This window comes from Sphaerodactylus townsendi, linkage group LG01, assembly GCF_021028975.2.
Source record: "Sphaerodactylus townsendi isolate TG3544 linkage group LG01, MPM_Stown_v2.3, whole genome shotgun sequence".
Lineage (NCBI taxonomy): Eukaryota > Metazoa > Chordata > Lepidosauria > Squamata > Sphaerodactylidae > Sphaerodactylus > Sphaerodactylus townsendi.
In genome coordinates, this window is record NC_059425.1 from 157,848,454 (window position 1) to 157,863,204 (window position 14,751).

The 14,751-nt window shown below is 43.3% G+C and overlaps 1 protein-coding gene across 1 annotated transcript; it reads left to right on the forward strand.

The window, feature by feature from the left end:
* The first annotated feature begins 272 nt into the window (after positions 1–272).
* Positions 273–9,797, forward strand: SOX11 (SRY-box transcription factor 11). The gene has a single exon (XM_048498257.1). The coding sequence runs from the start codon at positions 579–581 to the stop codon at positions 1,833–1,835; it is 1,257 nt and encodes a 418-aa protein (XP_048354214.1). The 5' UTR covers positions 273–578; the 3' UTR covers positions 1,836–9,797.
* Positions 9,798–14,751: the final 4,954 nt, after the last annotated feature.

The following is a 14,751-nucleotide window of genomic DNA, read 5'->3' on the forward strand; positions in this document are numbered from 1 at the left end:
GCTGGATCGCGCCATCCCGTTTGGCCCGAGCCCATTCGAAGCCCGTCGACCGAGAGCGGCGCTCAAGCCCCCAGCCCGCTTCCCCTCGCCCCCTCCCCATTGCAAGCGAAGGGGGTGTGTCCGCAGCCATGTGAGGGGCGCTCAGGAAAGGCAAGAGGGCGGAGCCAAGGGGAGGAGTCCGAGCCTCGCCATTGGCCGGCCGCGGGAGTGATGTCACCCCTATGAAACCCTGATAACTAGTTGGGAGAGGACCCGCAACTTTTGCAGAAGGGGGAGTGTGATCCAGCGACATCTCTGGGTCCGGGCGGCTGCCGGGGCTGCTGCTGCTGCTGCTGCTGCTGCTGCAGGGGGAGGGGAAAGAGCCGGAGCGAGTCCCGCTTCTGCCGCTGCGGGCGAGCGGCAAGGAGAGGCGAGAGGCGCTTGCAGCTGGCACAGCGGGCTTCACCTTGCGACCGCTCGCCCAGCCAGCCCAGGTGTGCAAAGCGGCCGGTGGGAGCTAAGCGGACAAGACCAAATATATATCTAAATATATTTAAACAGGCTAGCAAGAAACTCAAGAGAAGCAGTCAACCCCCACCATGGTCCAGCAAGCGGAAAGTCCCGAGACGGAGAGCAACCTGCCCAGGGAAGCGATGGATACCGAGGAAGGCGAGTTCATGGCTTGCAGCCCGGTGGCGCTGGACGAGAGCGACCCGGACTGGTGCAAAACGGCTTCGGGCCACATCAAGAGACCGATGAACGCCTTCATGGTGTGGTCGAAGATCGAGCGCCGGAAAATCATGGAGCAGTCCCCGGACATGCACAACGCGGAGATCTCCAAGCGCCTGGGCAAGCGGTGGAAAATGCTGAAGGACAGCGAGAAGATCCCGTTCATCCGGGAGGCGGAGAGGCTGCGCCTCAAACACATGGCCGACTACCCCGACTACAAATACCGGCCGCGGAAAAAACCCAAAATAGACCCGTCGGCCAAGCCCAGCGCCAGCCACAGCCCGGAGAAGAACACACCCACCGGCGGCAGCAAGAGCGGCGCCAAGAGCTCCAGCAAGAAGTGCGGCAAAGGCAAAGCCTCGTCGGCCTCCTCGTCCTCCGCGTCGCCCGCCAAGGCTGGGACCAAGCTGGCCCCCCACCCGGGCGACTTCGGCGGCGAAGACTACCCCCCCTTCGGGCCGCTGAAAGGCAGCGGCAAAGCGGCCAAGTGCGTCTTCCTGGACGACGAGGAGGACGACGACGACGAGGAGGACGACGAACTGCAGCTCCGCATCAAGCAGGAGGAGGACGACGAGGAGGAGGACGACGAGCCGCCCCACCCGCAGCAGCAGCAGCAGCAGCAGCAGCAGCTGCGCCGCTACAACGTCGCCAAAGTCCCGGCCAGCCCCACCTTGAGCTCCTCGGCCGAGTCCCCCGAAGGGGCCAGCCTGTACGAGGAGGTGAGGTCCGGCGGCGGCGGCGGCGCCCCCCGGCTCTACTACGGCTTCAAGGGCGGCCCGCAGGCCAGCCTGTCCCCGGCTTCCTCCCGGTCCATCTCCACCTCCTCCTCCTCCTCCAGCAGCAGCAGCAGCGGCGGCGAAGAGGCGGACGACCTGCTCTTCGACCTGAGCCTGAATTTCTCGCAGCAGCAGCAGCAGCAGCACAGCCACGCCGCCTCGGAGCTGGGCGTGGGCGCCGCCTCGGGGAACCTGTCCCTGTCGCTGGTGGACAAGGACCTGGATTCGTTCAGCGAGGGCAGCCTGGGCTCCCACTTCGAGTTCCCCGATTACTGCACCCCGGAGCTGAGCGAGATGATCGCGGGCGACTGGCTGGAGGCGAACTTTTCCGACTTGGTCTTCACTTACTGAGCGGCGGAGGAGAAGCGCGAGGGGGGCGAGGCGGGCGGGCGGGCGGGCGAACAAGCGGCAGGAGGAGGGCGACCAGAAAAGGACATAAATACATCAGAGGAAAAAAAATCGCGGAAGGGAAGATGATGCTAAAGTGATGAGATATACACGCATAAAAAGTGGTGGAGTTTCGAAGTGAAGTCAGATGTCTTTGGGTTTTTTTTCCTGTTCTTTCTTTAAACAAACAAACAAAATAATAAGTCGAAGTTAGTTCCGAGCCGAGTCTGGAGTTGTGTTTTTTTCCCCCCTTCTGATTTCCCCTCCCCCCTCGTTTTTGTTTTTTAACCTGGTGATCACAACAAGCAAGGAGTAAAGGCAAATTGGGACTGGGTGTTCAAAGATACAGAAAGCGCCGTTTGAAGCTTGTCGGTCTTGTGATTGAAGTCTGGAAGATGGTCTGCAGAAAAAGAAGAAGAAGAAAAAAGCCTTTTGGCAGCACAACAGTTACTCAAGGGGGTTCGTGGATTTTTTTTGTTTCTCCGGCAGAGATTTTACAGGACTTTTCTGATTTATATTTTTTTTGACGTCGTTAAAGGGACCATTGCAACTGTTTTTGTTCGTTTGGAGGGAGAAAACTGATGTCTTCTATGCATCCAATTCTTAACAAAGCTGCAGGGAGCTTGAAAAAAAAATGCAGACTGTACAAACGCTTACAAAAAAACAAAAACTGTGAACTGACTTTAAGATCAGAGTTTACTTTTCAGATCAAATTGTTTATGGTTTTACAAATGTGATTTCTACTTGCCAACTTTTTTTTGTAACTTGTTCCCTTATACCTCCTTGATTGAATACCAGACAGCCTAGACCTCAGTACACAAAGGTATTGAAACATTTTTGATACATAACAGACCTCAGTCTTTTTTAAAAATTAATATATTTTCAGGCGTATTTTTGTACAGTGAAAGGGAACATTCTTGCTGTGTTTTTTTCAGTAAGACTTTTCAGGCACTTCTTCCCTTTTAATTTTGTTTTATTTTTTTCCTCTGTTTTTAGCATGCAAGTTATATGGGTACGTTTATGTCCTGGTTTTAAAAGGATTAAAAAAATCCTTGCATCTAAAGGCCTTGTGGTTTTAAAAAAAAAGAAACAAACACTTTTTTTGTACAGCTATAGTTCAGATTTGTTCAATATTTGTAGGTAAAGATTTATTGGAAATGGTGATATAGACCTCAGAGCTGTTATCTTAGTTTAAAAGATTGTATATGTACTGTACTATAGTAGGAATTTATGTATCTCATATGCTGTGATATGTGGATGGGGGCCCAGATGGAAGGTATGAAACTGGATTCTCAACGCTTTTTTTTAGCAAAAAAAAATGAAATGGGGGAAAAAGAAAGGCACATTGAAAAAGGAAAAAAAAGTTTCTCATTTTGTGCAATATGATCCTTAAAAAGTACAGACCATCTGCATATTTTGTAGCAAACGATGGCAAAAAGCAGACTTGTGCACTGTCAAAACCATTGCCTGTTTTTTTTAAATGCTGAAAGTCTGTATCTTGACAATTTTAATAAATCAGCTGGAACTGATAGAAACTCGATTCGCAGTTAAGTGTCTCTAGAAGCAGTCGCGGGTATCCAAACGCTCGCTCCTCACCCATAGAGGAGATTCAGCTGAGAGTCTTGGATCTGTAATAAGGGGGGGGGGGGGAGAGATATGGACGGTGGGATGGGCTTAAAGGGCGATTTCCTCTCTTCCTTTGGACTTTTTGCCTTTCTACTCCACCTTCCAATATGGTCTCTCACTCTCTTGGGTCAGGCGCGTTGGATATGGACGGATGCTAATGCTGAGAAGGGGTCACATGTGGGGCCAGGAGCGAGAGGTCCGATTCTGTGGGTGTTCAGGGTGGCGCCAACAGGGTCCTGTCAGGGGCAGGGAGGCGAGCAGTCAAGATGCTGTCGCTGCGCTTGCAAAGGCAACGGGGGGGGGGGGGGCGTATCAACCTTGGCCAGGGCTGGGGGAGCCGAATTGAGGTCTGCCATGATGGAAAGGGGGGCACCTTCAGGCCTCCTTTGTGTGTGTGTGTTGTGTGCGCCAGGAGAGGAAAAGCCCTCCCAAGATTGCCTTTCTTCTTGCTCCCCGCCTCGTCTGGGTTTCGGGGGGGGGGGGTATTTTATTTCTGTCTCCGGGGAAGGGGCCTCTCCCCGCCTCCTTGCTTGTGGGGCTCTCGTAGCGCGGCGGAGAAGGCTGGCAGGCTCCGCTAGCCTGCACGAAGGGGGTGTGTCTCGAGCATGTGTGGCGGGCGCGGAGTCAGCTCCGGCTGCCGCTTCTGGCTGCCTCAGGAGCGCGCTGCTGTCGGGTGTACATTGCGTGGGGAGAGTGCACTTGGGAGGGGGAGGGCAGTTGGGGAGGGGAGGGGTCTTTTCTTTGGGGTCGTCGTTGGCCCTCGGCTGCTCCCCTGGCTCATCATCAGCGCCAGCCTCCTGAGCATGTTGCGCGCTCTGTCTTTCCTGCTCTCCCCGAGACGGGCGAGCGCGCGCAAAGGCGGGTGTCTGATAGGGGAGGGGTGGGGGGACGTTGGGGGAGGGGAGGGAGACAGCCGCACGAGCATCCCTCCTCCACCCTGCGCTTCCTCCCGCCTCCCCGCCCTCCTTCCATTCAGTGGGACTTGGGCGGAGGGAGGTACCCATTTTTTTCCCTCGGCAGCCTCTCATTTGTCAGGCAGGCGGCTCTCTCTTCCCCTCCCCCACTTTCCTCAGCTCCGTTTCATCCAGGAGCCTTTCTGTTGGTTACCATAAAGAGGGCGTGTGTGTGTATGTGTGTGTCGTTTCAGGCAATTTGCTTTGTTTCCTGTGCATTTGCTGGGATGCAATTTTATTGAGTCTGCGGGCCACAACTTGGCAATCATCATCCTTGAGCACAGTGCTTTCCTCTCGGGCTTTTCTTTCTTTTTTTTTTTTGAGCCTGGGCAGAACCAGTGTAGCTAGAAAAGATGCTCTGGAGGGGGTGGGGAGGACTCCATTCTGCTGTTTCATCAGCCCCAGAGCAGCGGGGGGTTGCTTTGCAAATGCTCCAGTGCCATTTTCCTAAACACCCCCCCCCCCCCGCAATTGTGCCACTGGCTGGGGGTTTGTGAACCTCCTGATAAGGTTTTTTATTACTTTTTTTGGTTTGTTTTTAAAGCCTTCTTGTATCAGCCCTATGCCTTGAGAAAAGTTGGATGCAATATTTAATTGATTGATAGGTACAATTGTAAATTTATTTGTGATACCATGAGCATTATTCCATCCATTTTAAAAAAAACATGACTACCAGTTTAGTGAACTGTCTTTAAGAAGCCACACACCTTGAATATGTTTGTTCAGCTTAAGGAGAGTTTGGTAGAACTTGGTCCCCTTTGAGAGTGAGCATAATTAACTTTGGAGGAAGTCCTGCTAAAACGATCTGTAGGACTTGTTTTTGAATGAAACAGGATAGGACAGGGCTATTAATACTTTACAAAAGCAATTCGTTGTCTGGATCACTTTGAGAATCACTGCTGTGGGTTTTCAGACTGGATGCATACACATTTGAACAGTATAAACAAAGTAAAGCATTGACATGCATTATGTTTCAGTGGAGGATAATAGGGTGATTGTAGAGGGAAGAGATCCTGTTTTTAAAGTAGCTGATTAAGCTGGTGATCAAATGTTTAAAATCTGTTCTCTTATAATAAAATTGTACTCTAAATGGAGAAAAAGATCAGCCTTTATGTTGGATCTAAAGAATATGGCATGTCTAGGGTCTTTCCTTGTATTAAACCTATTTTAAAGCTGGAAGATAGAGGAAGAGCTTGAATTTTAAGTTTCCGTCTTTTTAATTAGTATGTTAATGGCTTTAAATTGCAGTTTAAAAGGGGGGAGGGTAGGAAAAGAACTTTAGCCCTTAGTTGTTCTTTAGTTGAACATTACTGAACTTCTGGTGACATGTTGGTCAAGTTCTAGTCTTTTGAAAAACTGAGCCAAAAAGGGAGCAATCCTAAGCAGGTCTAATATTGTTTCCCGGAAAGATGTCCTTAGGATTGCAGCCAATGTTTTCATTCTTGAAGCTATCATCAATGTGTATGAATCCCCCCATCCCTTTCTTTCTTGTAGAAATGCTTGTTTATGAAAGTGATTATTAGGCAGTAGAAATGAATAACTGTGTTGCAAGTGTTTGGTAAGCTATATAATGATGGTCAACCATAGTGTAGGCTTGGCTGGTAGCTGCAGCTATGTTTCAAGGTCTCCTCACTCTTTTTGTGTGAATGTTAGTGGATATGAATATTTCCATAATTTATCCAGGTATAAAACATGATTGAATGGCATACCTATGCTAATCAGGAGATGGGATAGGGATTGGAAATACCTCTCCCCGCAAAAGAGACTTAAATTTGTTTTGCATTTTTTGGGGGGAGAAGTGATAAACATTATAGTGCTCTGTAAGGTCTGAATGAATGTACAATATACAAGGAAGAAAAACTTACATTTGATCTAAAAGGTCTTTAAACTTGTCCATTTGCTAACTAGTTTGTTCTTTTTCTCGAATGTATGCCAAAAGTTCTACGCTCAGTGGGCACAAAATAATTCTTTTGTCAGTGTAACTTGTAATTAACACATTGGCTTTTTAGTGCTAGAGTTCTTGTCATGTAATAAATATGTTCCTGTTTCTTCCTTGTATGTGCACATTTCTGCAGACTATCCTTTTGAAAAAAAATTATACATATATCAGGCATTGTGCACTTGACTAAACCATACACATCTTCTTTGGTTCCTCAGCACTTTACTTATCTATGGGTGAGGAGATATACCACTGAAAGGCATAAAACAAAAGATTCTAATGATTGCCAAGTTTTTATCTATGGAAATGCCTTGACCGTATATTGGGTATTGTTTCAAAAAGCAACCTAAGGGTTTTTTGAAAGATGAAATCCAGTTTATATCTTTCCTTCTGGCTACTTCTTCTCTAATGTTAGAAGATCTAATTCACAAAAATGTTTAATTCTTTAAGGGCAATATATATGACAGATGAAATAGAAAGATTGATTAAAATGTCTTTTAAAATTGTATTTACTCTAAATATAGATGTCCATACATGCAAAAGGTAACTTTTTCCTAGTGTAGTGTCTTCAGAAAGTGATTTGAACCTATGAGGCCTTAATGGCCATTCATGGCAATGTAAATTGGTTATAAAACTATAGTTAGACCAATCTCTATTGAATGTGAAGTCAGAATCAGACACCATAGATTGTTTTAGTCTTTGGCTGTCTGTTCTACAGAGCTCTCTTTGTTCTATATCTCCACCTTTGCCACACATTCCTATTCTATGGCCTGGTAAGATCCTGATCCTGCACTTCTTAGAAGAAAAAAACTTTTTGAGTTTATTTGTATTTTGTAAAATCTTTAAAGTCTGGGCCTTGATTCTTCAATGGGTTTAAAGATTTCTTTTTCACAGCCCTCCCCACCCCCCAATCTTTGGTAGCTGCAAGAGCTAGGGAGAAATTCCATACATTAATCTGCCTTTGTGTTTCAGCACCCTTTTGACTCCCAATCTTGCTCTCTTTCCCCTTCCACATAATAAGTTGTAGGGATTTCTTTTACTCCCTTTCTTTCCATACACTACCTATAGCAATCAACTGCCTAATTGATTTTACCCTCCCTTCATGGATGCAGTGGATTTTTAAGAGAATTTCACAAGCAAGTAGTTTTTTAGTGAGTTTACAAGTAAACAGAGTTTAAAGAACCTATTTTTATATTCAGTATAAAGCACAAATGTGCAGAAATTGTAGAATGACTTACAAAAAGGGAAGTAAAAGTCCATACTATTTCATTTATAAAAGTAATACCTTTAATTGGGCATTATCCTCCTAGATAAACCCAATATTTATGCCAGTGCAAAGTTAAGATTATTGCAACATCTCCTGGGAAACGATGATGGACAGCAATTTTGCAGTAACGACTTCTATGAATAAAAGCAACCCCCTCTGAAAGCACTACGGCCAAGAAGGGGAGGTGGTTCTCAAGAATGCATAAACAACCTGGAAGTTTAAAAATTCCCTGGCTTTATTAAAGTCATCACACCTCTTTGTGTTCATAGATTTCATGTCCAGATGTTCCCTGGTGTAAAAATAAAAAGGACATATCCAAATGGGGGGAGTTTCTAGTGAATTATGCTTTCAGCAAAACAAAATATGAATTTGATGCAGATCACTTATAGAGATAATATGTTCCACTGATTTCAGCAGTGGGAGAGATCGCACCAATATAATTTCAACAGGATTAGGACTGCATCTCTAATATTTTATACTGTGGGGAAAATTGATCATATAACAAATACTGATCTGGGAACTCCCATTCTCACCATTTGGTTTACTTCCATCTTCCTGTTTATGTTCAAAACCGACTTGCCTCAACTCTTGGTTACACCGGGGATAACAGTTAGCTTACTATTGTCATTTATATTTGGTCATTGACCGTAAATAAAGTCTTCTTCTTCTACTATTGTCATTTTGTTTGTAATTTTGATCTTGTACATACATTGGAAGTTTGGAGTCTCTGCATAATACTATGAACCTTCATTTTCTTTCTTACTTTCTGGTGGGCTGTTTTAGTTTGGAGGCCTATTGTACTAGTGTGGGACTTTTGATGGTTACAGCATTTGTGAGATGTTGTGTGATGGCCACAGGTGGAGTAAACTGAATGTCTTTAGAGAAGGTTTTTGTTTCAGCATGACACTTTTAAAGATGTGTAATTTCAAGACAAGAGTTTTGATGGCCACATAAAAAAAAGGTTTTTTTTCATAGCCACTCCAGGTATGGGGAGGGGAAGAAAGCTGAAAAGTACTTTTGTTTAGAAGTCTGAATGACAGTATGGGGGGGTGGGAAAGACCTTCTTCAAAGTTTTTGCATGCCAGTGCAGGGGCCTATTGCTGTAAGAAGGAAAAAAAATAAGAGAGTTTGGTTTGCTTGAGGCAACGCACTGGAGGACAAGAGTGTTTTCTAGCACTAGGAAAAAAAGAAAATGCATGGCAGAGTTTTGTCTTCTAGTAGACTATATAGCATGCAGAGTTTAGTATGTGTCAAAACAGTGTATGACATTGCTGTATCAAAGTTGTAAAGTTAAGCATTATTTATTAAAAACTATGTATTTTTTTTGTAAAAACCTGATCACCTAGAGGATCAATATCATTCACTTGTACTAGTGCTACATTCTTAACCAGCTTCTTTACTACAGTACTTGATATGCAGTGTTAAACGCTCAGGGTTGAAAAACAGTCCACTCCAATGTCTCTTCTCTCCTTTTTCTTTTTTTCTCTTTTGGGAAAGAATTTCAAATAAAGGAACAACTTGATACAATTGTTCAAAGACTCTAATAAAATTATGTGATCAATCTTTGTATGTGTTTTTATGTGGATTTCCCCCCCCCCCCTCAGTTTTGTATTTTGTAAAAAAACAAACAAAAAAAGACAACTCTTTAAGGGCTCTGCTCTTCATTTTGTGGGGCAACCAGTTTTTTCATTAAATATTCTTTCTTTCCAAGCAAACATGGCTTATAGCCCTGGCTAGGATAGCTTGGGCAAAAGGCTATTGTTTGCCATCTGTGATGCTCTGGGATTTAAAAAAAAGGCAAATAAGATTTCTTTTTTCATGCTTAGCGCTTTGGGGGAAGCCAAAGCAAAGTACATTAGACTTATGATTTCAGACAATGTTTTAAAATTTAACATGAAATAAAGAAATAAGAGAGGTTTCTACTCTTGGATGAAATACCAGCAAACTCCATTTCTCTGTATCTTTTTTCTACAAACAATTTACACTGTAAATGTATTTTGACATAGAAATAAATCATTCTGTATTAAGATTCTTGATATGAAAATGTTTTTATGAAAATCTGTAATTGGAACTATAATATGTTTATAAAATGTGTTTATGTGGTGGAAGTTTGTTGTATATTAAATATGGTTTTATATAAATGATTGTGTTATATTGTAGACATTTCAAAATACACAGTTGACACAACCCATTTATGCTGTTCAGAGCTTCGTTATATAAAACTAGTTGGTTTCACTGTGTATTCCCCCATGTGATGGAACTCAGTGTAAATAGTATTCCCATTTTTTATGTTATCCAAGGTCAGAGGGATGACTAGCCTTTTCCACAAACAACTTAAGCCAGAGTATTCAGATATTAACTAATTCTATTACTGATGCTTGAGGCCTCTGAAACCAGTGTAGGCTTCTGTGTTGAACTGTGGTGTTTTTCAATAATTACAAATGTAAAGGTAGTCTCCTGTGGAAGCACCAGCTCATTAATGAGCCATAGGATGATGCCACATCACAACATTTACTGGGCAGACTATATTCATGGGGTGGTTTGCCATTGCCTTCCCCAGTCATCTACACTTTACCCCCAGCAAGCTGGGTACTTGGAAGGACAGAAGGCTGAGGTCGTTTCCCCACTTACCTCGACCAAAAGTTGCTGCGCGCTACTCTCAGCACGCATCATTTCTGGCGCGCGCCCGGGCTTCCCCACGCGGGGTCATCAAAAGGCACCGTTTTGAAGAGCGCCAGGAATGAAGCATGCTGAGGGGGCGTGACAGCGTCAGCGTCGGGGTGGCTGCGTTGTCGCCGCCCCTGTAGTGGGGAGTGCCGGGGGACCGCACGCTACTTGGGGAGAGTAGCGCGCAGCAGCAGGTAAGTGGGGAAACAACCTGAGTCAACCTTGAGCCTGCTACCTGAAACCAACTTCGATTTCAAGTCGTGAGCAGAGCTTTTGACTGCAGTACTGCAGCTTACCACTCTGTGTTATGGGACTCCTTATTTCAATTTTCAGTAATTATAACTATACAAATATATACATCTGTCATATTCCAGAAAAAAATGCTCCATTCTGTAATAGCCACTAAGAATCCCACATCCCTAATTATATGTATATGCCGTATGACCAATCAACACAACTTTTGTCAGTCTTGCATAGTCTACTTAAAGACCACAGCAGTATTTCTCCTGTTGGGCAGCTTGTCTGGTCACATGTTAAACCATAAAGATCTGTAGATGTTGGGAATTGTCTCCCAACTACCAACTGGCAAGAAGCTCTAACTGTATAGAGCTAACTTTGACCTTCCAACCCATGCCACGTTTGGGAAAGGAGAACAGTCTCCACAAGGATTGGCAGGATTCCTACATGATCGCACTAGTCAAGTATGCTGATTCTGCCTATAATTTGAAAAGCCAGCATCTCAAAACCCCTGCAAAGGCTCATGCTGCATTCTATGTTGGTGTAAAATGCAAAAGACACTGACTAAAATTTATCAGAATGTATACTCTTGATGCATTCTTAGCTACCCGGTGATATGTGGTAAAAACTATCCTGGATTTAAACCTTTGAAAAAGTCTGCTGCATGTAAATACATATAACTGAACTATGATTACTCTTTTTCAATTCAGAATAAGCTGCTTTGGGGGGGGTGTATTTTGAGTAGATACATTGAGAGAAGATGGGACGATAGGTCTTTTCCTTCTCTGCTTAAAGTCAACCTCAAATTTCTGCTCTCCTCGTGTAAGGAAAACATTTGGAATTTCATGTTTTGAGTGGAGAAAGAAGCAGCAGATATGATTTTGTAGAGGAGAAATTATGGGAAAAGATTAACTACACCCATAGATTCTCTATGCAAAATTACATCCTGCCATTGTTTAAAAGGTTCAGTTACACACTTGTAATGGTCAGTGAGCATCTAAGAATGTGCTACAGTGTAGCTAGGTCGACTATCATTTGTTTCCCATTGAAATACTACTTGGAGGAAATAATTGGGCCCAGGTGTTACCAGGGAAAAATAAGGACATGAAATTATAAATTAATCGTAAGTTGCATACCTGACTCTGATGTGATCCGATATTTTAATCATCGTGTGTATGGTATGTGGTCATTACTTGTGACAGACATTTACAACTAAATTACATGTTATTTATTTTTCATGTCCTCCATTTGGCCTTTGAGAAGATCTCCAACTACATAAGAATTTCCCAAACAGGTACAACACCACAATTTTACACCACAATACTGTATTTATTTTATAATACATGTTCAAGTGAAGAGGAATACATTTAGAGTAATGTAATGGAAATCTGTGTGAATCCTTATACATTTAAATCCCAATACTCATTTTGTTGTATGTGACTGGGCGCGGGGAGCTTTAGGATCATCTTTAAAAAGTACAAGATAGTGTTCATAACTCTTAACATTTTATTATTATTGAATTTTAATATCTTGAGATCTTCCAGACACAGGAGTTTCCTTTTTCCATTTTAAAAGCTGCTCTTTGCCTGCCTCACAGGACTATCTAATATTAGAAAGCTTTAAATCTATCATTCCTCCAAGACCACACACATCCAACTTCAAGCCTCCAACTGTTGTAATTTCTTGAAATGATGTTCTGCCATTGAATGAGACAAGGAAAAAAAATTCAGATTGTTGGAGCTGAATTCCAGTTTATGAAATCAAATTTTCCATTGGGTGGCCTTTCCAAAACAATGTGCACTATTCCTGCACTGACTGTTGTGGGTTGTGTAGGTTGTGTGGCAATAGTCTTATAGTTTTTGCTCCTAACATTTCACCTGCATCGATGGCTGGCATCTTCAGAGGTATGTCATAGCATGTCAAGGTTGACTTGGTCTTTCATTCTTATGAGGTCAGTAAAATGAGTACCCAGATTGCTGGGGGTGAAGTGTAGATGACTGGGGAAGGCATGGCAAACCACCCCATGAATATAGTCTGCCCAGTAAATACTGTGATGTGGCATCATCATATGGATCAGTAATGACCTAATGCTTGCACAGGGAACTACTTTCAACTTTACTTCCAGGAAAGTGTTCTTAGGATTGCAGCCACAGAAACCTTAAAATGTACATCTGACATGAAAGCAGGATCTACTAGTTTTGGTTGATACAGCTCTGCTTTTCTCATAGTTAAATACATATAATTTAATAATTCTTTAATATCAAGGAATATGACCCATTGTTTCCTACAAAAAACATAGCTGATGCAAAAACAGTTCTGCATTTTTATACATCAACAAAGTCATTTTACAAGAATATATAACTATTAGATGTTCTGATAGTCGATTAAGAGACATCTAAGAATAGCTGGAATCATTGACTTGCCCATTAGCAAACTGCACAAAATGCTAATAAAATATTTATTTGGCTGTTACTTCTCTTGACCTATCAGTTGAATTCACAAAGAGGTCCAGCATTCCCATACATAAAATTAGTAATCACTGGACAATTCTCACCCATAGGATTTGCTTAGATTAACAAGCTTTTCCTATCTGGAAAATATTAGAGAAAAAACCTACACAATAGTGAAACATCCACAGTGAAATTACAAAACATCAAATGACTTAGAAATGCCAGCTGGGAAATCTGAGCCTGCCGCTCTCTCTTTGAAAAGGCAAGATCTAGGGTAATCCTTGGGCTGTGCTACTCACATGCTTGGAGGCAGTGGTGGGATTCAAATAATTTAACAACCGGTTCCAGTGGTGGGATTCAAATAGTTTAACAACTGGTTGTTTACAAGCACCATTTTAACAACCAGTTCTGCCAAAGTGGTGTGAACCTGCTGAATCCAACCACTGCTTGGAGGCCTAAAGTGCAGCAAGCAGTATTAATATTATCTCTCACTTTTCATGGCAGAACACACAGATCTAGGATGATGTCCTGCAATATTGCTAATAATTCAGTGGTCAAGAAGGCTTAGGCCCCTTTTGTACGTGCAGAATAATGCACTTTCAATTCACTTTCACAATTGTTTGAAAGTGGACTTTGCTAATCAGCACAGTAAAATCCAGCTGCAAAGTGGATTGAAAGTGCATTATTCTGCACATGCGGAAGGGGCCTGAGAGAACCATACTCCAGCATCTTTCAGACTGGTATCGGCTGGTCCCTTGGTCTCTAAGCAGGCTGCTATCACCGACACTGTGTTATGGCACAACAGAATGATTAGGAATCACGATGCACTAATTTAGAATTATCAATAGCATCAAGAATATGAGAAGAATCACACACTGTCATTCTTGCCCTTAGGTAGACTGATTATATCACAGATGCATGAATCACTAGTCATTCAGAAAAACTGTTACAGGCATGACGTGGACGAAAATATACAAGGCTCTAATGGCACTTAAAATGTTAGCAGAAATGTATCCAGCCTAAGCTTTCATGGATTAGAACCCACTTCTAATGCAATGCAGTGGCTTCTCATGAGAAAGAGTTTTCAATAGGATGCATGGAAAAAAGAACACGTTCAAGAGGCCATGAACTACATGAACTATAGGCAGAAATGTCATTATGTAAAATTCTAATATAGTGGCGGGGTGGGGGGGGGAGTACAGACACCGTTCACTCACAGGTTAACATCTAAAGGAGGTTGAGAATCTTAGGCTTTGTAAAGATAGTTAACACCTAAAGACGGCCTTCTTAAGAGCACTGTTCTGAAAGTAAGCCACACCGAATAAAATAGCAATCACGTCTGAGTAGACCTGTTTAGGATTGCTCCCATGGTGACTAAGAAATAGTTCTAAAAAGGAATCTTGTTTCCAAACCAAGATGAGTTTAACAATATTCTTCAAAGCACTACAAATAGCTGTCCCTCCCTAGTATATTTTTTTATTTCTCCCCATCCTAAAGGCTCCTTTCAGCTGGGGCTAACTAAAAGTATATTTGAGACACCCAGGTGCACAGTGGCAAATAAAGGACTCCCGAACTCCTTTCAAAGAATTCACTGAAGCACAGCTAAATGTAGCAGCAAGCAAAGAGCATCACCGACTTTCCTCCCATTCCACCCCCCCCCCCACCCGGAGTATCACATGTGTAATAAATAAGTAGAATGACATCATCTCCAAAAGGGACTGGATTCACAGACATGCCATAA